At 45.9% G+C, this 24,662-nt stretch overlaps 4 protein-coding genes across 11 annotated transcripts in view; 2 read left to right on the top strand and 2 right to left on the bottom strand.

Moving 5' to 3' along the window:
- MICAL-like (protein) overlaps positions 1-5,946 on the bottom strand; it is a 66,111-nt gene extending 60,165 nt beyond the window's left edge. The window contains exon 1 of one of the 2 annotated variants that reach the window (XM_075701102.1): positions 5,676-5,946. The gene's annotated coding sequence lies outside the window, so the exon portion shown is untranslated. The remainder of the gene's footprint in view (positions 1-5,675) is intronic. The other variant, XM_075701098.1, reaches the window with a different exon arrangement.
- Positions 5,947-6,386: 440 nt separating this feature from the next.
- Positions 6,387-7,680, top strand: Mrm2 (Mitochondrial rRNA methyltransferase 2). Its single transcript, XM_075701096.1, has 2 exons — positions 6,387-6,757; positions 7,250-7,680. Exons 1-2 carry the CDS (start codon positions 6,430-6,432, stop codon positions 7,678-7,680), a joined length of 759 nt encoding a protein of 252 aa, XP_075557211.1. The 5' UTR covers positions 6,387-6,429.
- A 105-nt stretch (positions 7,681-7,785) lies between these two features.
- LOC142589600 (zinc finger HIT domain-containing protein 2) lies at positions 7,786-8,939 on the top strand. The gene has a single exon (XM_075701095.1). The coding sequence runs from the start codon at positions 7,786-7,788 to the stop codon at positions 8,860-8,862; it is 1,077 nt and encodes a 358-aa protein (XP_075557210.1). The 3' UTR covers positions 8,863-8,939.
- A 1,041-nt stretch (positions 8,940-9,980) lies between these two features.
- Positions 9,981-24,662, bottom strand: part of raptor (regulatory associated protein of MTOR complex 1) — a 69,642-nt gene continuing 54,960 nt past the window's right edge. For all 7 annotated transcript variants that reach the window (XM_075701090.1, XM_075701088.1, XM_075701089.1 and 4 more), the window contains 4 exons: positions 19,964-20,091; positions 16,018-16,218; positions 13,968-14,097; positions 9,981-13,904 (listed from right to left, as the gene is read on the bottom strand). In XM_075701090.1, the coding sequence (XP_075557205.1) occupies positions 13,839-13,904; positions 13,968-14,097; positions 16,018-16,218; positions 19,964-20,091 (525 nt within the window). In that variant the 3' untranslated portion in view covers positions 9,981-13,838. The remainder of the gene's footprint in view (positions 13,905-13,967; positions 14,098-16,017; positions 16,219-19,963; positions 20,092-24,662) is intronic.

Here is a 24,662-nt window from a genome sequence, read left to right as displayed (position 1 = left end):
CGGCGAAAAATGCGATCAACGTACGCGCGGCAACATTTAGGTATACGCTTATGTGTCGTCTGCGGCATTATCTCCGCTTTTGTTCCGCGGCCATTCACAGGCGATTGCAGCTGCGGAAGCGACGATGGACCGCCATCAATATTTTTTTGCAACTGTGGAAACGGTTATGAACTCCTCGGATGACGGGCTAATCGTCTTGCAATTAGTCGTACGGCTCTTTCGATTACCAAGTTACTCTTATTTGCACTTACACTGGTGTAATTACTGCCTCGAGTAAGATTAAAATGTGCGCCTACATGACAAACACAATCCCGAGGCAATTGCCTGTCAAATCTCCCCTATAATTTGAAACGCTTGACGTCAAGTGTTCGAGATTGTCAGCAAGGCAAGACACCACCACCAAGGCCAGCAGGACTGCTACAGCCAATCGAGCCTCCTTGTCGACCGTTCCAGTAAATCGGGATGCACTGAGGCTTGGGGGGGGGGGGGGGGGGGGGGGGGGGGCTTTCCGACGTCAACACATCCGTGAATAAGTGGATCGTCGCGGCTACCGACTACCTTACCCGCTATACGCCGAAACGAAAGCCTTGCCTAAAGGTGGTGCGGACGAAGTGGCGAAACTCTTCGTCGAAAATATCCTGTTACAACGCGGTGCTCCGGAAAGTGCTCATCGCAGACCGAAGATTCGCCACCCAAGCGATTCTGCAACACGGCCGTACAAGCCATAAGCGAACAGCTACCTACCACCCACCGACAAATAGTCTTACGGAATGGCTGAAGAATACGTTCGCCGGCATGTTGGCGATGTACATCGACGCCGAACACAAGAGCTGGGATGCGGTCCTTCCATACGTAACCTTCGCTCACAACACGGCGGTGAAGGCAACAATGCACGTGACGCCGTTCAAGCTGGTTTATGGAAAAAAATCCGGCTATGGTGGCTAGAGTCTAGCCACCATAATCCGGCGACGACGCTAGACGCCATGCTACCGCACGTCACCGCCGAAGACAACCTCGATGTGGCTTGCCTATCTCCAGCGTGCTGAAGAAGCCCGACAGTTCGGCCGCCTGCGCATCAAGAAACAGCCACGACGCTACATCGAGTACCTGCCCGGCGACAGTGAGTTTGGACCCCAGTACGCTATTTAGGACCCTACAAGAACACCCGACGTACTGAAGCACTGGACTATGAGGTCGTGCCTAGGGTTACTGTATATGCTACCCTTTGGTAGCATATACAGTAACTCTAGTCGTGCCATCACAGCGGCGCCGCTCGCGGCCTGAAGTAGTCCGTGTTGTGAGCCCTTCCACCAGCGCTAACGAGCTCTGGGACTTTGTTTCTTTGTTTGCTACTTTTTTTGTTTATTACTCTCGCGTGTGTAGCATCAGGACGATGCTTTTTAAGAGCCGGCGTTGACATGTCTTCTCTTGTTTATCCTTTTTCCGGGAACTGCATTTCATCCGCTAACAAATTAAAGCTATCGCTCAGTGCAGGACGCGCCTGCATGATTCGGAACTTACTCGAATGTTATCGTTGTTCCTACCTGTGGTGTATGTTCTCGCCGAACCTTGCATCGTCAGATTGTACGCGCGGCACGAATTGAGTAGCAGCTTCCGGAAGGCACCTAACGAGCGCAGGGAGAAGTGTTTGCGACCAGCAGCCATAGCGCACCGTTTGCTTTCACGATCAAACATGGTACGTAGTAGAAGGGCAATGGTGCACAAATAACTTGTTCATCATCATCATCCTATTTACGTCCACTGCAGGACGAAGGCATCTCCCCGCGATCTCCAATTACCCCTGTCCCGCGCCAACCGACTCCAACCAGCATTCGCAAATTTCCTACTTTCGTCGCACCATCTAGCCTTCTGTTGTCCTCTACTGCACTTCCCTTCTCTTGGCACCCATTCTGTCGCCCTAATGGTCCAACGGTTATCTACTCTATGCGTTACATGACCTGCCCAGCGCCATTTTTTTCTTTATGTCAATTAAAATGTCGTCTATACCCATTTGCTCTGATCCAAACCGCTCTCTTTCTGTCTCTTAAAGTAATGCCTAGCATTCCTCGTTCCATCGCTCTTTGCGCAGTCCTTATCTTGTTCTCAAGTTTCTTTGTCAGTCTCCAAGTCTCTGCCCCATGTCAGTACCGGTAAAATGCACTGATTGTACGCCTTCCTTTTCAATGATAACGGTAGGCTTCCAGTCAGGAGCTCACGATGTCTGCCGTATGTGATCCAACCCATTTTTATTCTACGAATTTCCTTGTCATGGTCAGGGTTCTCTGATGAGTTGGCCTAGGTAAACGTACTCCTTCACAGGCTCTAAAGGCTGACTGGCGATCCTGAATTCTTGTTCCCTTTCCCGTTTATTTATCATTACCTTTGTCTTCTGCATATTGCCACGTGGTGGTGACGCTGAAGAACACAGTAGCAATACTGTGAACGATAAAACTAACTATTATTGGGCGAACCTGTGCCCACAAAACAGGCTAGATTTATAGCACAACGATAGCGGCGAACACGGTCGGCGATCGTCGAAACCTGATCAACGGGTCAAGCGCGTCGGCTTTTATACATCAACCGTCGAATGTTCCAGACTAATCGTTGGGACCCGCGTGCTTTCCACAAAGTTCTACACCATTCGCGTCAGGCGATGAAATCAGATAACATAAGGTTCGGCGACAACAGACAGCGAATAAAAGCATTGATAACTTTCCAGAAACTTCGGATACATGCAGGCGCGTCCCGCGCTGTGCGATAACATTTGCTAGGTGCGAAACGTCGTCGCCGATAAAGTACACGGGTCAAATCTTCAGCCCCAGTGTTACTCTCTCTGTTAAGGTCTTCAATCATTTGTTGTAACTCGTTTAAGTGTTGCTGAATAGAACAATGTCATCGGCAAACCAAAGGTTGCCGAGTTATTCGCCGTCGATCCTTACTCCGAAACCTTCCCAGTTTAATAGCTTGAATATTATGCTTGAATAATATTTCTTCCAAGCACACCGAACTTGTTATTTGGCATATATTTGTGTCCATAAGTTGGAATATATGAATTTTAGAAAATGTGAACTCAGTAGAAAACGTCGCTGATCAAAAACAACTGCGCTGGAAAAAGCACCCAGTGAGACGCCTGTTTAGGTTTCGTGGAAGGCACTAGCGTGAAAAATGGTTGTGAAGTGCAGTTAGGAACAGTTACCGTGTTTTTTGTTGCTACAACTATTTGCAGGGAGACCGTGGTACGTGTAGTGACCTTCGTCAGAAGACGGCGGCGCTGCCTGCATGAGATGTATACCTTTCTACGTTAAACATGAGAAGGCTACTGAGTTACCGTGACAACGGCGGAACTTCGCCACTGCGACATCGACCATTCTATCATGCCTTAAGCCCACAACGTAGTTAAGCCTGATATGGAACTACGTCCAATTGAAGCTGACAGCCAGATAATGAAGCTAAGGAAAGCATAGGTGAAGTTATTTTAGTTTTAATTGAAATGTAGAAATGACAAATTAAAGGGAGATTAACGTCACGGCACAGTATGTGGCAGCAGGACATTGCGATGTTTCGGTACTCACTTCGTATGCTGCTACTCATTTTAGTGGCCGGCGTAGCTGCATAACGGGACTCAAAGTCACAATGCCCACACAAACGGCCGTGTCGTCGTTTAGTGTTTCCTTCCCCTGTCTTCGTCTTCATTATCGGTCAATGTGATATGCAGTAAACACCAACTAGGCCAAACTCAAGTTCTTTTGAAACAAATGCTAGACATACACAAACACAGTAGTCAACCTGGTAACGCTGTGCGGAAGCCCAGACAATGGACTTTCAGCGTGTCCGCTATTCCGGCAAACGGGGGTGGTTAGGGCGGACTGCCGGATGGTCTGGGCGTAAACATGAGCAGTGCAGCCGCCTGGTGGCGTAGAACTCAACCAGACACAGAGCTAAAATTGCAGTAATTTACTATATTCTGATTTGCTGCTGGTGCAAATTTTTGGCAGCGGCGTGATTGTGAACACGATTACGCCACTGTCGAAAATGTACGCCAGCAGCCAAGAAGAATATAGTAATTTGCTCTGTGTTTATGTGGTTGAGCTTTTGCACCACCAGCTGGCACCACCAACCTGGCTGCTCACGTTTCCGCCCCCGCACTTGCCAGAATAACGCAAAACGCCGCCAAAGCGGCCTGCAAAACGCCTCGCATAACGTCGATTCCCACAGTGCATGGGATCCGCACAATTTTGCCGCTGCAGACACCAGCGGCACACAAAGCAGTTAATTAAATGCTATAAAACTACTGCACCGAGTTTTCCAGCATAAGCTGAATAGCGATTAGTGTCTGTCCGGCAAAGCGCTGAGACCACGCCACCGCGGACCACATTGTATCCTGGGTCGGCTCAGTTTACGCTACGCCATCTCGGAGATCAGGGGACACATTCTCGGACGGTCACTTTCGGCGATATCACTTTCACTGCTCACCTACAAGGCTCGCTGAGCACTGCTGCGTCACGCGACAGTGAGCGTCCCCAGGCATTGTCTCTGGGGTCGGCCCACTTGGTGAGAAACTGACTGAGCAGACACGCGAATCCCGGGGCATAGAAATATTTGCACTAATAAAAGAATTATGCGCTGTCGCAGTGACGATATCTGGGTGCCGTTTGTTGTTTCATTGCGTAATTCCGAAGATAGCACGGCCGGTCAACGGCGCAAACGGGTAGCACATACGACTATAATAAGCCGGCTCATTATATGTGTGCTGTCATGTGTGAAAGCTGTTGGCATGAAGGCAGCAGCAGCCACTGTCGGCACAAAGAAAGGTTCGCCTTAAAAAGCTCACTGAATTTCAACGGAGCGCTTATCAAAACCACTGAAGCAAACACTGAATGCATCAGGGAAGAGACACGCCCGCGCCGACCTAAACGAGATAGCCAGGTCGTGTCGACAGCTGCCCGATTTCTCACCGAGATAAATTCGAAGAATTTGCCACAAAGTATGCTAATAATAACAATAAAGAAGTACGTGCCTTGCATGTCACGCATCCCGAAGGCACGTGACAGCTGCAGGGACACCCGCCGAAGAGTTAACATCCTTCTTTCATAGTTTACACACTCGGCTGCAGAGACGAGGATCACATACGCCCTTTCGTGCCGCTGGCTCAGTCACCGTCCATTTAAACGGACGCGCGCATGTTCTTGCCTGACAAGCTGGTCGCCACGAATGGGCTCCCAATGCAGTCATCGGCCAGAGAAACACCGCCCTGCCATGCACACATGCCTTTAGCATAACGCCCAGGGGCGTCAGGTAAATAAATCTGCGTACAGTGCATTTCATGCACGATGTCAAATGCAGCGCACGGCTGACAGTTTGCGTAGGCGCACAGCAAGGCTCCGCCGACCGCTGATGAAAAAACCGGAACGCGCATCGACGGGAATGCGTGTTGCCCTGTTCCGGTTAAAAGCCGCAGGCTCAGGACACTAAGCGCGCAAGAGACGCCCCATAAGGCTTCTCGTGTGGCATTAGCCTGCTCACCGCTCTAGAGAGCGACGAGCCAAACAAGCGCGATCACAGTCTAGCTCGGCTGCAGGCCGCTTAGAATGGAAACATCGCCGAAGCGAACTCTTTTTCTTTTTTTTTTTTTTTTTTCATTGGCAGCGCCAGTAACACAAACAAAACTCGCTTACATTGCTGCCGTCGGCCGGAGCCTCGTTCCACGACTCACATGCACAGCACACAACACCGGCGTTGTCCACACTCGGTGGTCATGTCTGTTGGCAGCCACACACTGCGGCACGGGCTCGATGGTCACACATCAACACTGCCACACTGAAACACACGGCGAGCACGTAGAACCGTAAAACAAGCAACGCACACGCCGACTTTCAACAGACGCATCAGACCAACATACTGCGCTACTACAGTGGTGCCACTCGGCGAACCCACCGTGCACCATAACAAAAATGGCCGAAACAGCGATGCTAGCGCCACTCTTGTAATGTCCTCGAGTGCATAGAGCACACGATATGGAGCATAGAGTTTCATATTAGTATCTATGGCATAGAGTTTCCTAATTTTTGTCAATTCTTGTAGGAAACTCTATGATTTTTGTAGGAAACTCTATGCTCGAGCGTAGCGAAGCAGATGGCAAGACGGCGTTAAAAATTTATCAACTTGCAGATACGTAAGCAATTTTGAAATAATCGTAGGAAAGTTAAAAATAAAATTCTGTAATAATTAATTTTATTTTTTTATATTTTTTCGCACCCTGATGACATGTTCAACATGGTGAATGTATATCTCGGAGGTCATTTTCTTGTATACTGCAGGTTCAGTGTTTTACGCGGTTCCTTCTCTACTACACCATAACTGCACGTTCTAATAGCTTCTGAGCCAAGACAATCCGCCCTGCAATCCGTACGTCCGTGCTTCCAGACTTCCATGGAAGCTCTGATGCGTTTTACAGGGCAGCATGCTTCGCAGAGTTTGCGGCGTATTATACATACGAGCGCCGCGCAGTTGAAACTTCAGCCACAAAACTTGAAAGGCAAGAGCAAAGCTTCGCAGGACTGGCTGACGAGACATCTTAATGACCCCTATGTGAAACAGTCGCGGTACGACAACTACAGAGCGAGGAGCGCTTATAAGCTTGTGGAGATCGACGACAAATACCGTATCCTGAAACCTGGCTGCACCGTCTTGGAATGCGGAGCAGCGCCTGGAGCTTGGACACAAGTTATCGTGGAAAGGATCAACGCTAACGGAAAAGGTTACGACAGTGTTTGAACGACAGGTTCAAGCGAGCTTCGGCCGTAGCACCCTTGTAAACACGCTAGAGAGTTACGACATAAAATACCAACAAAAACGTCATATTCGAGCGAAAAGATTTACAGCTTCTGTGTTTTGACTGACGTTGCTATTTGGACTTCTTGGTGCGCCGTTGAAGCAGATAACGTAGCTTGGGACGGGGCAAACGAAGCGGTGCGCTCATGGCGCCGTGCATTTAGCTTTTATCTTGTCTGCGACGTGCTGCTTTTTCTGTTGCGTGTTTCGATTCAATCTTTCGTGACGCTAGCTTCTTCGTATGTCCGACGTACTACTACGCATATTATGCCAGATTAAACTGAACGCTCCACATCTGCGTGTCTGATTCAAGTATTCATAATCGCAAGAAATTGTAACTATCCCAAGTTGCCTAACGAATAGTGAACATGAATTGCTTATTGCAGTGAGATCTTTGAACACGCTCCATTCCTTTCAGACCACACCACCACAAGAGGAACGGTCATTGGCCTAGACCTTCTGCCTATTGATCCTGTCCCAGGTGCTACCTTCCTCCCCAACACCGACATATTGAAGCCCGAGTCCACAACAAAGGTTTTGCAATGCCTCAGTGGCAAATCTGCGGACGTTGTACTGAGCGACTTGGCACCAAATGCCAGTGGTGTGAAATCTCTTGACCACGAGGCCATTGTCACACTTACATATGCAGCTCTCATACTCTCCTTCAATGTTCTCAGCATTGGTGGTTCTTTCTTATGCAAAATCTGGAACGGCAGTGAGGCAGTCAAGCTATCAGATGACATCAGAAGGTTTTTCCAGTTTGTCAACTACGTGAAGCCACCAGCAAGCCGAAAGGAGTCTGCCGAGATGTACATCTTGGGTCGTGAATTCAAGGGAGCCGAGAAATAACTGGGCAGTGTAGCCAAGGAGATCGAGTGCTGCCCAAGTGTTGCTCCTATTGTACGCTCTAGCTGTAGATATTTGTGCTGTGCTGACAGCAAGCAACCAGTGCCAATGCAGGAGTGTGCACCAAGACCTTGCAAGTTCTGCGAGTCCGCACTCGCCAGGTACACATGCCCAAGGTGCAATTGCGGATATTGCTCCATCAAGTGCTACAAGGATGCCAGACACCAAGACTGCAGCGAGGACTTCTACAAAGACTGGGTCCAAACTTACTTGCGCATGGAACAGGCCAACCCTGAAACCCAGCGAAAGATGGTGGGCATACTTAAGGCCGTCCAGAAAGATGAAGAAGAAGAAGATGATGACCAGGAAACAAACGAAGTGGCTGCTCTTGTCCAGCGTCTAGAACAGACTGATATCGACGCTGAAACTGCCTGGAGCTATCTCACCCCAGACGAGAGGCAAGAGTTTGAACGTATGGTCGAGACGGGCGACGTTGCAAAGCTCGTTCCACTATGGAAGCCATGGTGGGAAGAAACGGTCCTTGTCACTGAAGTGACTGCAGAAGAGAGCTCCAAGCAGACTGTCCAGCCTCTCAGCATGTTGACAAGCAAGCCCCCTGCAGCATGTGTTGTGAATAGTGTGGTGAACATTTTGTGTAGCTACGTCCATGTTATACGGCTGTACAATGGGGAGATGGTTCCGCAGAGTACAGAAGAGTTCCTTAGCATCAGCTCGGTTTTGACAGATGACGCTGCGTATGGCACCTCGGCTGAAGCTGTTCAGGCTGTGCTGCAAAAAGTCGTCATGAGCCAAAGTGTGACGGCTACCGAAGAGCTCCCATCTTTGCTGAGAGCCTTTCGGAAGTTTCTGGGAAGTCCGCAAGTGAAGGCCAATGCACTGAGAGCTTTGGATGAAACTCGTAGTGCATTTGATGCAGCAACAAGAGAGCCTGAATGCCAGCGGGAACTGAAACTAAAGCTTCGACGGGCTATCAAGAAGGTTGAGTACATGATGTCATGGACAGTAGAGCATGGAGAAAAGCTGCTGTCATGCCTAAATGACATTGACGTTGAAGCACTTGCAGTTGCTGAGAACGTGTCAACATTTCAGGAGGCATGCAAAGTTGTTGAGGAAGAGAGGAACAAGACCTCAAAGCCAAGAGTACTGATTGAAGAGCTCAACTGATTGCCATGTGGCACTAATGATGTCGTCGTCATATAGGCATTTTCGGTCAATAAAGCTTGTGAATTTAAGCCACACGACTTGCTGTGCGAGATTTATTGCAGCACCCCTTTTTTTGCCTCCATTTTTATTTTTTATTTCGTACATACTGCAGGGTCCAAGCATGAGAAGCATGTTATGATCATGTATATGGAACTTTAACTTTTTTAAATGTAGAAGCAATAATATGACCCGTAAACTACTGAAAAAGACATTACTAGTGGGAATGCAATAAATGTGGCTTTAAGATGCTTCCGTTCATTCACAGTGTATGGAAAGAAAGGACTTCTATGTATCAGTTTTTGAAAACGAAGGCCCATACGGGTGCCATAAATGTTTTAGACCTACAGAAGAGTCTAGCGCTAACTCCCAGTGAATGATTAGGCAAAAAAATTCAAGCCTGGACTTCTTCCTGTGGAACAAAAGTGATTCAAACATTGTTTTCCATCCTAACCTGTGTTATGAAATAAACCATTTCTTATTTTGAATAAATCTAAATGACATTCACAGTGTTAGCAAAAACTCACTGTCAGAGCCAGTGCCATTGCTGTTTTAATCAAAATGGCACTGGAAGAAGTTTTTGTACAGGTAGGTGAAAACGACATGCGACCTTCAGGCGTTAATTACCAAGGCTCACAAAGTCATTTTACGTGCTATGCTTCGCAACTGTAGCGCTCTGGGTCAAGAAATAGAGACTGTCAAATGTGATCAACTCTAGGGAAGGTAATGTGGTCTGCATACTGTGATAAAACCTGGGACTGATAACGATAAACATTAAGTGTAAATAAATTTACATTCTGTGAAGGTAAACTGTACTGAAATCCGCAACATTTACTGTTATAACATTAGGTGCATGTTATATTTGGGGGAACACAGTTTTGACCCCATCAAAAACTGGGTGTTAGATCCAGGAGATTTCTAGAACCGTGTTGGTAGTGAAAAAAAATTACTCTTAATTCAACCTGTCGGGTAACTACATCATTTCCGTCGATACCGTCAAGGTTGAAAGGCAGTTTAAGCTCTTTACTGCCCCTGCAAAGGAGCAGATGCACAAATTTAAGCGCAGCAGAAATGGCACCAGATGGTGAACAAAACAACTCTTTATATGATGAGTGTTAACATTACAGTGAAATAACAAAATGATCGAAGTACATAAAATACGTCGCAAAGATTGAGATCTTGATGATGTAAGGAGCTTGTGATAGCGCACTTGCATTCAACATTGCTGCACACTCATCACAAAGCAGTTTAACCCCTTAACCGCCGTGACAAATTCCCCCAAAAGACCCAATTTTTTCAAAAGAATTTTGCAAATCTTTCGGCAATCGTTTTGCAAAAATTCACGAGTGAACTCATCATTGGCACCAGAGGATGCTCCTTGTGATAATGAGTTATTATCAACGGTTAAGAGGTTAAACCTAATGATGCCTTTTTTTTTCTAAACTGTATAAGGACACAAATGAAAGCGCTCTACTCAATTTTTTTTCTCGGTCTCTCTTTTTTTTTTTTTCGCTAAGCAAGGGTTCAAGAGCAATGAAAAATAACTTGAAGCAGCATTAAGACAAGGACCGCAATTGAAAAGAAACAGGACGAGTGCTGAACTGCCAAATGAAAATTTTATTGAAGGAACAACCAGCTTTATACCATGTCAGAAAAAAAAAATACTAACAAGAACCAAAAGGTTGAAGGGCATGCACACTGCCTTCAAGCAGAGATAAACACCTCTACTTTGTAGGCAGTACACATGCCCTTCAACCTTTTGGTTTTTGTCGGAGTTCTTTTTTTTTTTTTGACATGGTATAAAGCTGGTTGTTCATTCAATAAAATTTTCCATTGGTCGTTTAGCACTCATCCTGTTGTGTGTGTGTGTGTTTTTCGGTTCCTGTGCTAGTCTTCACGCTGCTTCAAGTTATACTAGAGATGAGCCAATGCGACTGAATGAAGTTGTTGCTAAGGTACGAATCAGAGGTGTACATATTAGACATTGCACTATGTCTCTGGCTGCATTTACACACTGATTTGTACATTCAAAGCTTCACCATAACACAGTACTTTAACCAGTGCCTACCTGACATTAATAATTTTCTTTGTCTTTTGTTCACATAGCTAGAGTCTGCCTCGTATTTCAAGATTTCTTTAAAACCATGAAATCACTCCCCAGTTAAAGCCAATACTATTCTGATCCAAGATTACTTTTTTAATGACTAGCTAGGACGAGGACTGCAGAGGTAGTGGCCATTTTTTTTTTCATTTCTTTTTCCAGCACCCCAGTTGTGAGAGTGCAACTACCGTTCTGACCAATGCTGTTCTTGCATGTGTAGCCAAGATACCATTGCATTCAATATCAGCTGCAACGCACAAGCTGTGGCCGCAGTGACGTGCTTGAGAGGAAAGTGGCAAGGGTCTCGTCGTTACAGCAATGAACATACCCCTGTGCTTTCCATTGTCTGCTTTCTTTGCGGATAATACACTGGCCCGTTAGCCAGTGCGGATGCCCTTAGCACAGCATGCTTGGTCACGGTAGACTGGTGCTGTAGCTTCGTAACCATTTCTTTCCTCTTCTTTTTTTTTTTTTCATGGTGGAGTGACAGCTGCTTGGTAGCCCAGTCTAGTATCACTCCACAAAGAAAGCAGACAACAGAAAGCAGGGAATATGTGCACATTGCTGGAATGAGGAAACCCTCTCAACTTTTTTCTTGAGAGCCTTACACTGATCATGGCGGCTTCTGGCAGCTCATTTTGAATGTTATAGTCCAAGCATACAGGTCCTTGGACAATGCTCCGTTGATATTGGCTGACTTGTCATTTCCCTGCTCCGCTGATTCATGCTTGTTGCAAGGCCATGTTAGCCACTACAGTGAGTGCAAACCGTAAAAACGCTGGTAGACTGTGTTTTTTGAATGCATGTTAAATATACCTGTGTGTTCAAAATTAGCTTCAAGCCTTCAGAGTAAGTTTTGGATCTAAAACCGTGTCAATGAACCAACCATATGCTGTCACATGCTACATGGCAGCACCATAATGGCAGCGACAGTTCGTCTGACCTGCAGACAGCAGTGATTGCTCCTGCCCATCTGCATGCCAAAGATAATGACCACATTTTGCCTACGCAGAGAACCCAGGCTTCTCAGGCATTTATCGCAATGTGTCAGTTGCCACATAATGCCATGGTTAAGTCTAAGGTTCAATTGTAGACTGTCTGGTCAAGATGAAACATTCCAAAGGGTAAAAGATGCGCACTATACTGACCAAAGTTTTTCATGAAAAGACTGTTTCAGCCCGTGCTCAGGAGCCTTGCTCACAAATGTCTTGTCCACTTGTTAAAAACTTTGCTTGGTGTAGTGCGCATTTTTTACCCATTAGAATGTTTCATCCTAACTGATGGGCTTCTGTTGAACCTAGGACTTCAACAGGGCCCCCATGTGGAGGTCGGAACAATGTGTCTTTGTGTTTAAGACTTTGGTCACTACAGTGCACATTTTTGCCCTTTTGGTGCTGTGGTTGTTCTTATGTGTGACATGCCAGATGGGAAGAATGTGTGCGCTTAATGGTTTTTTCATTGCAGTCCTCATAAATAATCTGCAAGAGAAAGTCCACACACAAAATACTATGCGCTAAATGGATGAGCAATTCTTCAGTGGGTGCCCCCATCTCTGACATGACAGCTAGCTCATGTCACTTGGCTCTTGGATAAATTATATAACAATAAAGGCTGTCATTAAGCCATTTTTTCACTCATGTTAACACAATTTTGTGCAACGCACAGCAACTTATGTACAAAACAAAGCACATGCAAAAGGTATTACTAGATAAATTCAACAAATGGTTTGTATACCTTTTCTACATTATTCCAAGTGCTGTCCACATTTTACACCCAGGATGGCTACACTATAGTAAAAGATGCAGTCGGTTTAATGAAGACAAGTCGCTTGAACAGACCAACACTGCTATGTCACAGAAAAAAGTTTGAACAGAAACTTTCACTGAACAGAAAAACGTGGGACTTCTTCAGTTCATCCACAATGTCTAAAGCAGGTAAGTTTGAAAGTACAAAATGACAGTTTTAGATGAACACTATGACACATGATGAATGTTTCCCAAGCAACAAAAAAAGCTGCCTCCTAACATGCCTTCTATAAGAAAAGAAAAGATATATATATATATATATGCGCAATAACTAAAACAGCCAGCTCTACTAGCTTCAAGAAACACAAAAGCATCAACTTTTGTCACATTCCCTGTACACAATTTCTAGTCAGCTTTCCGCACAGCAACAAGCACAATCAAAACAACCTTAACAGTTGGCAAACAGCTTCCACACTTTGACTAGGCACATCCGTGACAGGTACTTCATGACACTCCTGGTTGCTTGCACAAAACTCCCAATTTCCATTTCTTTTCTCCTAAGCACTTCTAGCAGGCACCAACATTTCACGGCTATTCTGTGAGACTGCAGCCACTGTAAAAAAGGCCACATTTACCAAACTTTCAGTGACAGTGTCAGACAAGTTGAGTCAGCTAGACTCACAGTGCCGGAGTGGCAAGCCTTGTGACAATCTCCTGCAAGCACTAGTTTACAAGCAGAATGGATCCGAACCACAGTGATGAGATGGCACTAGCCGCGTGGCTAACTACAACGCTAGCCTCAAAAACAGGGTGCCCAACAAAGAAAGATTGCTGGGGCAGCTACAAGCAATAAACTCAATGAGAGGCACAGAACTGATCAAGAGTGGAGACACAGGGCATCATTTCCAATTCCCCGATCAGAAAGAGCAGTTGACGCTGGTGAACAGGCATCAAGCACTACCAATGCCACTGCTTGACCCCATTTGACATTTACAAAGAATGGCACGGTAGACTCAGGAGCGCCTGCCGACGTGCACTGAGTGCAGTGGTCATCTCTTTTCCTCATCCTGTAAGGCACGGTCTGCTTGGCTCCATCAGTGCTTGCGGTCAGTGGTGTAGACCCCAATGATGGAGTCTGTGCTTCCTGACGCCAGGCACATCTGCGGGTTGGACAGAACAGTGGGTTAGGCAGCCAAGGGGCTGGCAGAGCCAAAGGCATTCACCTTGTACGGGTGGAAGGCCAGGCAGGAGACGGGACCAACACGCTGGTTGATGAACCAGTCATGGTGACGAATGGAGCCCATGTTGTCCCCCTCCTTGTTGAACACACTGATCTGCTGGCTGGCCGACCCACTGCACACCATTGCACTGCCATCACTTGATGCTTGATTGATATCATGGACAGGGCTCTTAAAACAGTAATACAGTCAAAGCTTGCTATGACAAAGTTGTATTAGACATGAAAGTACATTCATTATATCCAGTATTCTTTATAAGCATATATGTTCATTACCCACTTAGAAAGCTTAAATTTACTTCGTTATATTTGATAGGTCCTTACGTCAGCATTTCTTTTTTAAACAAGGTTCGACAGAATATTATTATTTTCAAAGGATGGCAATTGTGCTATAGAGTTCCTGCCTCCTAACCATAAAATCTAGAACATCTTGCATGGCTTATTTGATGCAAGTCTGCTTTTGCAAGTAAAAAGAAATGTCTATATTCCAGCAGGTTTTTCCACAGAGTGTCACCATGCACACAACAAAGGCAGAAGCAGCATTACCGAGAGGCCACTATGCTCTCACTGTTCTTTCGCGTGGGCAGCAGGAAAAAAAATAATGGCCATTCAATGTCCACAACAGAGACTGTAGCTACCATTGCCCTCCTCAGAGTGACATTCATGGCTGCGAAGTAGTACTGATGCATCTTATTGTTTTAAAAGCAATGCACCTGCGATACATAAACGAACACCAAAAAAAGATAAAATGCTTAACTGCAATACGTTTTAGAAGAACTTGCTGTTAATCTTCACAAACATTATTTTTTTTTAGCTGCACGAACTGATGACCACAAAGAGAGCATGAAACAAGAACAGGCACAGTCCTTGTTTTGTGCTCTCTTTGTGGTCATCAGTTTGCACAGTTAAAAAACGAATGTTTGCTAAGGGGTTTAGTTGCAATTTATCAAAGTTTCACTAAGTGGAATGCACTACATAGATAACGAGACTGTGGAGGTCAGCAATGATAGTTACAGTCCCAGGAAGCGGCAACTAAATGTGGCCGCTCACACCAGGCACACTAGCATGTTCTTGTGTGCCAATGTGCATGTGGCATTCCTCTTCCTTAACAGTGCTATAGCCACCTGCCATGCCATTACAAGAATAAAATGAAATCTGCATGAAACCAAAATAAAAAAGCAAGATTGGAATAAAACTGCAAAAATATTGGAGACATTGCAAAGTATTTTTGGGGGAGAAATTTCAAGCATTTCAGTCAATTAGGGGAGGTCAAAGACATTAACAACATACTGCAGAGCTTGCTAAATTGCTGCACAAGAGCTCAAAATTATATTAGTAAAAAGATATAGTCAGAAGTAGGAAAATAAAAAATTTTGAACTGGAACTTTGCATAGGTATAGCGGAATCCCACAACATTCTGATAGTGGCATTCAAGATTGCTTTATGAAATTGAAAACATTTAACAAATAGGGGTACATTTATCAGAGGGGTACATTGAGCAGTGGTGGTGGAGAGATATGAGCAGCAAGTGTTACGGAAATTAATGTGTCTAGGGGCACAATAATTTTAACTTGTCCGTAAAAATATTACCACTAATGAAATAAAGCGTTACTGGAGCTGTAGATGGTAGAAGGAATGCTGGTGTAGTAACATCCTGTAACGCTTTGTCAACAACGCACTAAAAATGTTTCTCTTGTATAAAGGAAAAAGATTTTGGATTTTTACACTAGAAGCTACATAGGAGGTGATTGAACACTACAATAATAGTTCTGTTTTCTCTGTAGTTATATTCTGCGCCACAGGATGGCACTGTCAACATGGCTGCTCACGCAAGCATATCTAGTAACCTAGTATTCCATAACTGCAATATGTTTATGGATCTGTTAAAACTGTCGATTGTGCTGCATTGGCATGATCCTGCTCAGAATTATTATCCAAGAGCTACATTTGTCTTTGATTACGAAGCTTCATAAGCCTGTCAAGAGAGTCTCACATGTGGTTCACTTCCATCTTAGAGACGCATGTAAGAAACAGACCATGCAAAGACGTCAAAGACCGGGTGGACAGCCATGGCGGTCATGTCAACATGTGTGGAGACCGTGTGCGTTGAGCAGCTCTGACCCAGCTCCCAGAAGCGCACATCACCGGTCACGCAGCCACTGGTGATGCGGCGCTCCCTAACATTTAGATGCACGTTCACAATCCAGCTGTTGTGTTCCCGAAGTGTCATGATGCGGCTGCAAAGTGAGTAACAGAAAATACAGTTGTATTGCATAACATTTTAACCTTTAGTACTAAACGGGTGAATGAAAACATGCTACTTTCGAGCTTTCAAGCAAATGCTGACAAGCCCTGTAATAGAGAAGGTGCTTCACAGGGATTATCATGGGGAATGGCAGAAAAATCATCTGCCGCTATTTTAAGTTCATGATGTCTTAAGTCCTACTCAATGCCATATTTACTTCATTCACTGCTCATATATCATGGTTTCGTAGATTCATATGGTGCATTTTGTGGGTCCAAAATGAAGGCACAAACCTATCGCTGTCACAGTCCACATAGCTGTGTAGATCCATCATTCATTTCACATACACTGCGGCTGGTAAATGTGTGTCCAACATTCATCCCTGGTGCATAGATGTGGCTCAGTGTATGTCATGCACCTCCCTTTCTTGGCCCGAAACATTGTGAAGGTGAGTCACAATACAGTCAATGATCAATTTTTCTGACATGCCCAATAATTTGGATGCCTTTACGGCACCGACACATACCCCATAGAGCCAATGTATGGGACGTCTGAAATTTCAAACCCTTTGCCATCCAATTTTACAGACTTTTTGCCGTGATCGCAGGTCCAAAATGGCAATAATCAAAGCTACTGCTGCCGCCATCTTAATTATCTCGCACTGAACCAGTGCTCTCGCACGGCCATTTGCTAGCAGCCATATCCACTATGGCAACACTAGGCTAAGTTGCTTCGACGTTTGCTGCCAAGCTTCCTGCTGTTCAGTACCACATTTTTCATTGAAAGAATTCACCACTGCCAGCAATGAAACTGACTCCACCTTTTTCATTCTCACCTATGGCTTTGAAGAATGGAAAGTATGACAAGGATCAAACGTTGCATAATGCTGGTTCCCGAAAGTCAGCTTCGCCGCAATGCAGCGATATTACGCGGTCAAGCATATATATGGTACTGCGGTGAAGCACACCCAGAGTGGAAAAGGGCCACTGTCATGGGACACTGTATGTACAGTTAAACCTCAATATAACGAAATTCTCGATATTACGAAGTGCCGTGTATTTAGAACCTCAATATAATAAAGTAAGTTTGTATGAAATTTAAATATAACGACATTTTGCTTCCGCCGCAAAGGAATGCCAAGAAAATAAATGGAAACTTTCGCAGACGCAGATGGTCAAATGATTAAATTACAAGCGGCTGCTTGCAAACACACCTCTCAAATCGCGTGCGGTGCGACAAAAGCGACTGCCGATGTGGAGCCGCATCATGTTCCCTATAAGTCCAAGTGCGATAAGATCATATCACGGCCCGCGTACTTTGTGCTGTAGGTGCGAATGAAAGTGTGCGAGGGTGAGACAAGAAAAATTGAGGCTTCACGAGTGCCGCCTTCCCGCGCGAGCAGAGGGAAAGAGGGAGAGGGGAGCTAATTCACGTTAACACGATCAAGCGCGCGCAAGAGCCTGGGGGGGGGGGGGGGGGTAAGCTGGCAGATTTGATGTTTTACCAGCAAATAAAGTATATTTATGGACACTGGCACAGTGAATATATAAACAGAAACTCCACAGTATTTACACACCTGTCTTGGCGCAATATGACATCCGTAACCCCAACCGCAGAAATAAAAAAGTCAGAACAAATTATGGAAAACAGGATCTGGAATATCAGGTAATAGACATGTTAAATAACTGTGCTTCTATTCTGGATTTCTGCCTACCCAGAAAAACGTTCAAACGTGAACTGCGGTTCATTTTGTTTTCCGTCGACTCTGTTTTTGGTTGAAATTGTTAAGTTACAATGACAAATGTAAATTTCCGTTTCAATTGTTTACTTCCTTTTAAGTATTTTTGTGATATGAGCGAATCTTCAATGTGATATTTAAAAAATAAACTGTCCATAGTGTTTAAGTACACCCATATTGTATAGAATGTATGATGTAGGTTGTATGCGTGTACTATTTGTAACGCCGCCTCTCTTTTGTTACCAGCTCTCTGCTGTACTGCTGTAGACTGCTCCTTTTGTTACGGGGGCAGAGACCTCGTCAGGCAATCATGCCTTTAGTCTCTGCCACCCGCAGGATGATGTGATTTTCCTGCAAATACAGACAGACAGACAGACAGACAGACAGACAGACAGACAGACACAGACAGACAGACAGACAGACACAGACAGACACAGACAGACAGACAGACACAGACAGACAGACAGACAGACAGACTGACTGTGACTGACTGACTGTGACTGACTGAGTGACTGTGACTGACTGACTGTGACTGACTGACTGTGACTGACTGACTGTGACTGACTGACTGTGACTGACTGACTGACTGTGACTGACTGACTGTGACTGACTGACTGACTGTGACTGACTGACTGACTGACTGTGACTGACTGACTGTGACTGACTGACTGACTGTGACTGACTGACTGACTGTGACTGACTGACTGACTGTGACTGACTGACTGTGACTGACTGACTGTGACTGACTGACTGTGACTGACTGACTCACTGTGACTGACTGACTGACTGTGACTGACTGACTGACTGACTCACTGTGACTGACTGACTGACTGTGACTGACTGTGACTGACTGACTGACTGACTGACTGACTGACTGACTGTGACTGACTGACTGACTGACTACGGCTCAACCCATTCCAGGCTTGTGAAGAATGGGGTAGTCATTTCGTGTTTCCGGTCAGCGTTGTTGAAGTCATGTCACCACACTGCAAAGATTGCATTTTTTGAGCAAGTTGATAGGTTGAGAAAGGCTCGCTGTGATGCTGGCGTCGTGCGCTAGACTAATGAAAGAACTTAAAAAGGATAAAGGACAATGCACAAAGAATCAAAGGCAGAAGGATGTAGCTTCCAAGGTTTCAGGGATTCCGTATGTGCACGGCCTTTCACACAGATTTAAAAAGGTGGCTGGTAGTTATGCAGTAAAAGTGGTATTTTTGGCAAAAAACAATAGGTAGCGTGTGTTCTAAGGTTAGAAAGAAGTTCGAAAGTAAGGATGATGTAAAGAAAGAATGTAGTGTTAAACATCCGCGCAAGAACCAATTTGTTGATTGTGCGAAGAACGTTGTGTATCAGATTCCTATGACGTGTGGTCATGTGTACGTAGGGCAGACTGCGAGATGCATTAACACGAGGTTAAGGGAGCACTTGTCTAGTCTGAAAGGTCGCCCTAGTACGCATTTGGCAATGCATTGCCAAGAACATGATTGCTCCCCTTGTCTTACTAGCACAGACATTTTGTATAGGCATAGGAATCAAACCGCTAGGGAAATTGTGGAAGCACACTGGATTGAAAAACAAAAAGAAAAATGCACCAGCCATCCTTCTGTTTCATTGTTAGATAAAGAAAATTCGCTTGTATCATCACATCTATAACGCATCTTATTGTAAGTGGTTGTTTTATGCACCTTGCTGTTTTTAGTTTGACTGGGTGGCTTTTGTCCACGTCTTTTTTTTATCATAAGTGTTATATGTAATATTGACATGCTCTTTTGACTTGATCGCGCAGATCTGCGGGTATCATATGCGCTATAGGTGTGCTTTGTTGACTAGATCGCGCAGATCTGTGGGTATTTAAGCAGGTAGTTCTTCAAAAATAAAACCAGTTGTTAGAAAGCGCTCATCCTTGTGTTGCCCCTATTCTTCGTCCCTGTTTGTTTGCGCACAAAAAGTTTTAAGATGCTTTGGGAGATTGTCTGGGCTCACAAATTGTGGCACTGACCAGTCTGCAGGTGGTAGCCGCCGGTCATAGACCCGGATGGTTCCATCACCACATCCAGCAACTAGCAGGGAGCCCTCGTGGTCAATGGAGAGACTTGTGATGGGATAGTCTGCGCCAGTCGGCATATCCTGCAACACAGTATGCAGGACATGTCAGAGGCAGCTGCCAGTACAAGCGATGTATCTCTGCGACAGGCTGTGGTGCCTGAGGACAGTCAGAGCAGACACAACCTGGCAGACGTTACTCATAACCAGTCACTAATATATAAGTAAGGTGTCATTGTAAGTTCTGAATGAAATGGCGGCAATCATGAGAGTTCTACAATTATGGGCCCATGAGGCTAGGAGTAACGACACCTGCAATGTAAATAACCTAACACAACTGACACCTCGAGTGCCTTAGCTATGTCAGAGGCGAAGTTTAATAACAAGGACAGCATGCAGCACAACAAAGTGCATGTGACAGATGGAAGGCAGATGCCTGAACACACAAGATAACACATAAATTTCTTAATTTCACCACCCAAACTAATTTTCTGACATCCTCAACTATGCTTCCCTTCCCTTAGCAACCATTCTTTAACTCTAATGGACCATTAATTATCTGCCCTATGCATTATGTAGTCTGCCCAGCTCCAATTTTTTCGCTTAATGTCAGCAAGAATATTGGCTACCCCAGTTTTCTCTCTGATCCACACCACATACTTCCTATCTGCTAACGTTATGCCCAACACTTGGCTTCAATCAACCAATAGAACAGGCTGGCTGCAGGAACGGATATTTTACAATGGATCATGTCCATGTCATCAATCATGTAAGTTAGAAATATGCAGAGTACAATCAACCTCTCTATATGGATTTCATGGATTCGGTGGAGATACCAGGCATCATGGAGGCATTGCATAATCAAAAAGTACAGGGGGCATGCGTGAACATATTGGGAAATATCTAGTGATTCCACAGCTAACTTGCTTCTCCACAAGAAAACTAAAAAATTGTCTATCAAGAAAGGGTTCAGGCAAAGAGACACAATCTCTCCAATGCTATTCCTTGCATGCTTACAAAAAGTATTCAAATGTTGGACTGAGAAGGCTTAGGAGCGGGAATCAGCAGTGAATATCTCAATAACCTTTGGTTTGCAGATGGCACTATCCTGTTCAACAACAGTGGGGATGAATTGCAACATATGATTGAGGACCTTAACCAAGAAAGTGCAGGAGTAGTGTTGAAGAATAATATGTAGAAGACAATGAAGGGAACAAGGATTCATGATCACCAGTCAGCCTCTAGAGTCTCTGCAGGAGTACGTTTATCTAAGTCAATTACTCACAGGGGACTCTTATCAAGAGAGGGAAATTTACAGAAGAATAAAAAAAAGGGGGGGGGGGGTCTGGAGTGTACACGGCAGGCATAACCAAATCCTGACTGGGAGCTTACCACTGTCACTGAAAAGAAAATCATTATATTCAATCGGTGCTAACATATGGGGCAGAAACTTGGAGGTTAACAAAAAGGCTCAAGAACACGTTAAGTACTGTACTAGAGCGACGGAACGAAAAATGTTAGGCATAACTTTAGGACAGGAAGAGAGAGGTGTGGATCAAAGAGCAAGTGGGGATAGAGGATATTCTGGTTGATATCAAGAGACATAAATGAAGCTGGGCAGGCCAAGTAGTGCATAGGACAGATAAACCCTGGACCATTAGAGTTACAGAATGGGTGCCAAGTGAAGGGAAGTGCAGTCGAGGACGGTAGAGAATTAGGTGGGGCGATGAAATTAGGAAATTTGCAGGCACAAACTGGAATCAGCTAGCGCAAGACAGGGGTAATTGGAGATCGCTGGGTGAGGCGCATGAGCGCTGGCTGGGACCTTTGGACCGGATTGAAATAACCGAAAAATCAAATGAACTAAAGTCGAATTAATGAAACTCTAGTGTACCTTCAGGGCATGCAACTCACATCAGGCTAAGTGATAAGTGAAGTGCCTCTGCGGCATCAACCATCGTGAAATTTCAAGTAGACATTATTCCACTGATGTAAGACACTGCAAAAAGGTCTTAAAGGGAAGCTGAAACGGTTTTCAATTTCCATGAATTGCTGGGATTGGGAAGAACAGACCTAATAATTTACGGTTCCGAAATATTTTTCTTCGTTTTGTTAATATACGAGGCGGAAAACGCTTTCTAAATCACCCCCGCGGACACGCCCCCATCGCTTCCCGGAGCGCCGGGTGAGGTGGTTGCCAGAGGAGAGAACCGGCGAGAGTGACGTCACGCGCGGGGACCGAGCTGCCGGACCGGCGTGCTGACATGTGTTGGCGTGCCTCTTTCCGTCCTGCGCTTTACTGAACGACGCTACGAGAGATTTGCCACCGCCGCCGCCGCTCACGTTTGTTTTCTTTTGCGATTTTCGTAAACTGTTCTTTCCTTCGGTGCTGCGTGAGTGCCTACAGCCAAGGGCGCCCAACATGCCCTCGTTCTGTGCAGCATTCGGCTGCGCGAACACAGGCGGGCGAGACGATGTGGTGTTTCACAGGTTCCCGAAGGACAAGAAGCTTGCAGCGTAGTGCGGTGAGGAGAGATAAGTTCGTGCCGACGAAATCAACTGTGCTGTGCTCGGACCATTTCCGCGATAGCCGGATAGCCTTACGACAAATGCGGAAACGCGTTGTTGCTAGCTTTGCTATACTCCGTTTCATACATCAGGTGCAACGCTGTGGAGGCTGTTGCGTACTCCAGGGTAGCGTACCGTACTGCTGCCGAGAAGTAGCGACGCCTGCCTATCGAAGCTCGACCGACATTACTTATTGGGTGGCGTGGCGTTGTCGGCGGGCTGCAGGCATCCGGTAGATCATGGCGACCAAGCAGGGGCGAGACGATTTGCTAGTGCGAAACTTGCACTATTTATTCAAAGGTAGTTGAAAGAAAATAAGAAAAGCATGAAGTATGAAGTCTCTCAAAGTACATTTCGGAGCCCCTTAAATAGGCTCTCTACAAGTGTGGGCGGGATCTTGCTTCCGCCGATGACACGTGACAGGCACGGAGAGAGGGCCCCTCCTCCTGCAATACCGAGCACGGGTAGGAGAAGTCGATCCTCTTTTCGACGAATCCGGGGAGAAGGTCGGGTGAATGACCTCTCCGGCGCCGTGGGGTCCGGCCAAGAGAAGGTGAAGGGAATGAGGTAAGCACACACGATGCCACGACCATGAGAGGAGGGGAAGGGGATGAGGCCGCCCGTGGGCTCCGGCTCAGAGGTAGGGTGAATGACCTCTCCGGCGCCGTGGGGTCCGGCCAAGATAAGGTGAAGGGGATGAGGTCACCCGTGGGCTCCGGCTCAGGCGGTAGGGCGAATAACCTGTCGCCACGTGGTGTCAGACGCCAACCCTAACAAGGCTTGAGATACTTCTCGCAGTGGCTGCGTTCGCACTGAGAAAAAGTTCGGTGTTTCTTGACCCGATTTTGAGAAAATTTTTCATATATAAGCTCAGTTCTGAATGAAAAAAAAAGAATTTACCCATAGAAACACTACGGCTGCTAACACGTTCTTTTAAATCAATTTTTTTTTCGGCATCTTTTAATTGCAGCCCGTCGCGGCAGCTTCATGTGCAATGTCGCGCGAGGAAACGCCGCTGGCACGCTGCGAAGCATAGACGGAAACGCGCGCAGTAATAAATTTTGGTGACCGGACTTCGTGCGTAGCTTCCACAGCGTTGCACCTGAGGTATGAAATGGAGTATAGACTTGCCTAGTGACATTCGACGTACGCTTGCAGTTATCGTGTTTACCACACGGCGGTGCTAAAACTGCCTAATATCTTTATGTCGACACTAGCATGGAGCACGCATACCGATTCTTGATTGAGCCACAATCGCAAAGTCGTCGAACCATAGTATGAATATTGCACATATAATACCTCTGGCCATCTCTGGATGTGTATGATAAGCAACTTCCATGGCTGTACCTCGCAGCACTGCATGTGCGCGCTTTGAAACGCGGCACTTATGTTCGCGATCGTGTATCAACACTCAAAAAACCACGGGACATTAGACAAGCAGCGGCAAGGTGCTCGACATCGCGGAATTGCACCCGTGTTTACAATACAATGAGAAGTTAGTGCTTCGGCATTCTTCCAGCAGCAAGTTCCCAGTGACACATTAGCGCATTTTTTCTACCGTCATTGGAACGTGCAGCTACATGAAAAAAACAACAACATACATACCAGCTAAGATTTCCAACGCGCGAGAAGGTGCACACATCGCTCTCGCTTTTGGCACACCCAACATCGTCGTTGCCGCCGTTGCCACCATCGTTTTCCGTATCGGCTGTCGGTTCGAACATGTACGGCGAAAATACAAGCTGTCCGAGACAGCGAGAACGTTCCATAATGCTTACAACTCAGCTATGAAGCCAGAACAGAACAGCATGCTTACGCTCTGAAACGGCGGCGCCGACCGGCGACTGCCGCGAGTGACGTCACAGCGGCCCCGACCAATCACGGGCAATAGCGGCGTTCGCACGATACCCTGAGGCGCTGGTGCGCGTTTTCACGAAAAAACAGCCGCTTGCGCTTGTGTCCGGCCTTTTTGAACCAGATATTCGTGTTCAGGGGACTCAAAACTGTAGAATGCCGTAGAGAACTCATTTTTTTTAAAAAGTGTTTCAGCTTCCCTTTAAAGGTGGCAAGTGTTCTTTAGTGCTGGT

This window comes from Dermacentor variabilis, chromosome 8, assembly GCF_050947875.1.
Source record: "Dermacentor variabilis isolate Ectoservices chromosome 8, ASM5094787v1, whole genome shotgun sequence".
Lineage (NCBI taxonomy): Eukaryota > Metazoa > Arthropoda > Arachnida > Ixodida > Ixodidae > Dermacentor > Dermacentor variabilis.
Note: the sequence above shows the minus strand (reverse complement) of the source record. Positions and strands in the feature narration are given on the sequence as shown.

Bases quoted from the DNA above. Each gene is read 5' to 3' on its own strand.
- Mrm2 (XM_075701096.1), top strand. From the start codon at position 6,430: ATGGAAGCTCTGATGCGTTTTACAGGGCAGCATGCTTCGCAGAGTTTG. The intron at 6,758-7,249 runs GTTACGACAGTG...CATTCCTTTCAG, and splicing joins GATCAACGCTAACGGAAAAG to ACCACACCACCACAAGAGGA.
- LOC142589600 (XM_075701095.1), top strand. From the start codon at position 7,786: ATGCAGGAGTGTGCACCAAGACCTTGCAAGTTCTGCGAGTCCGCACTC.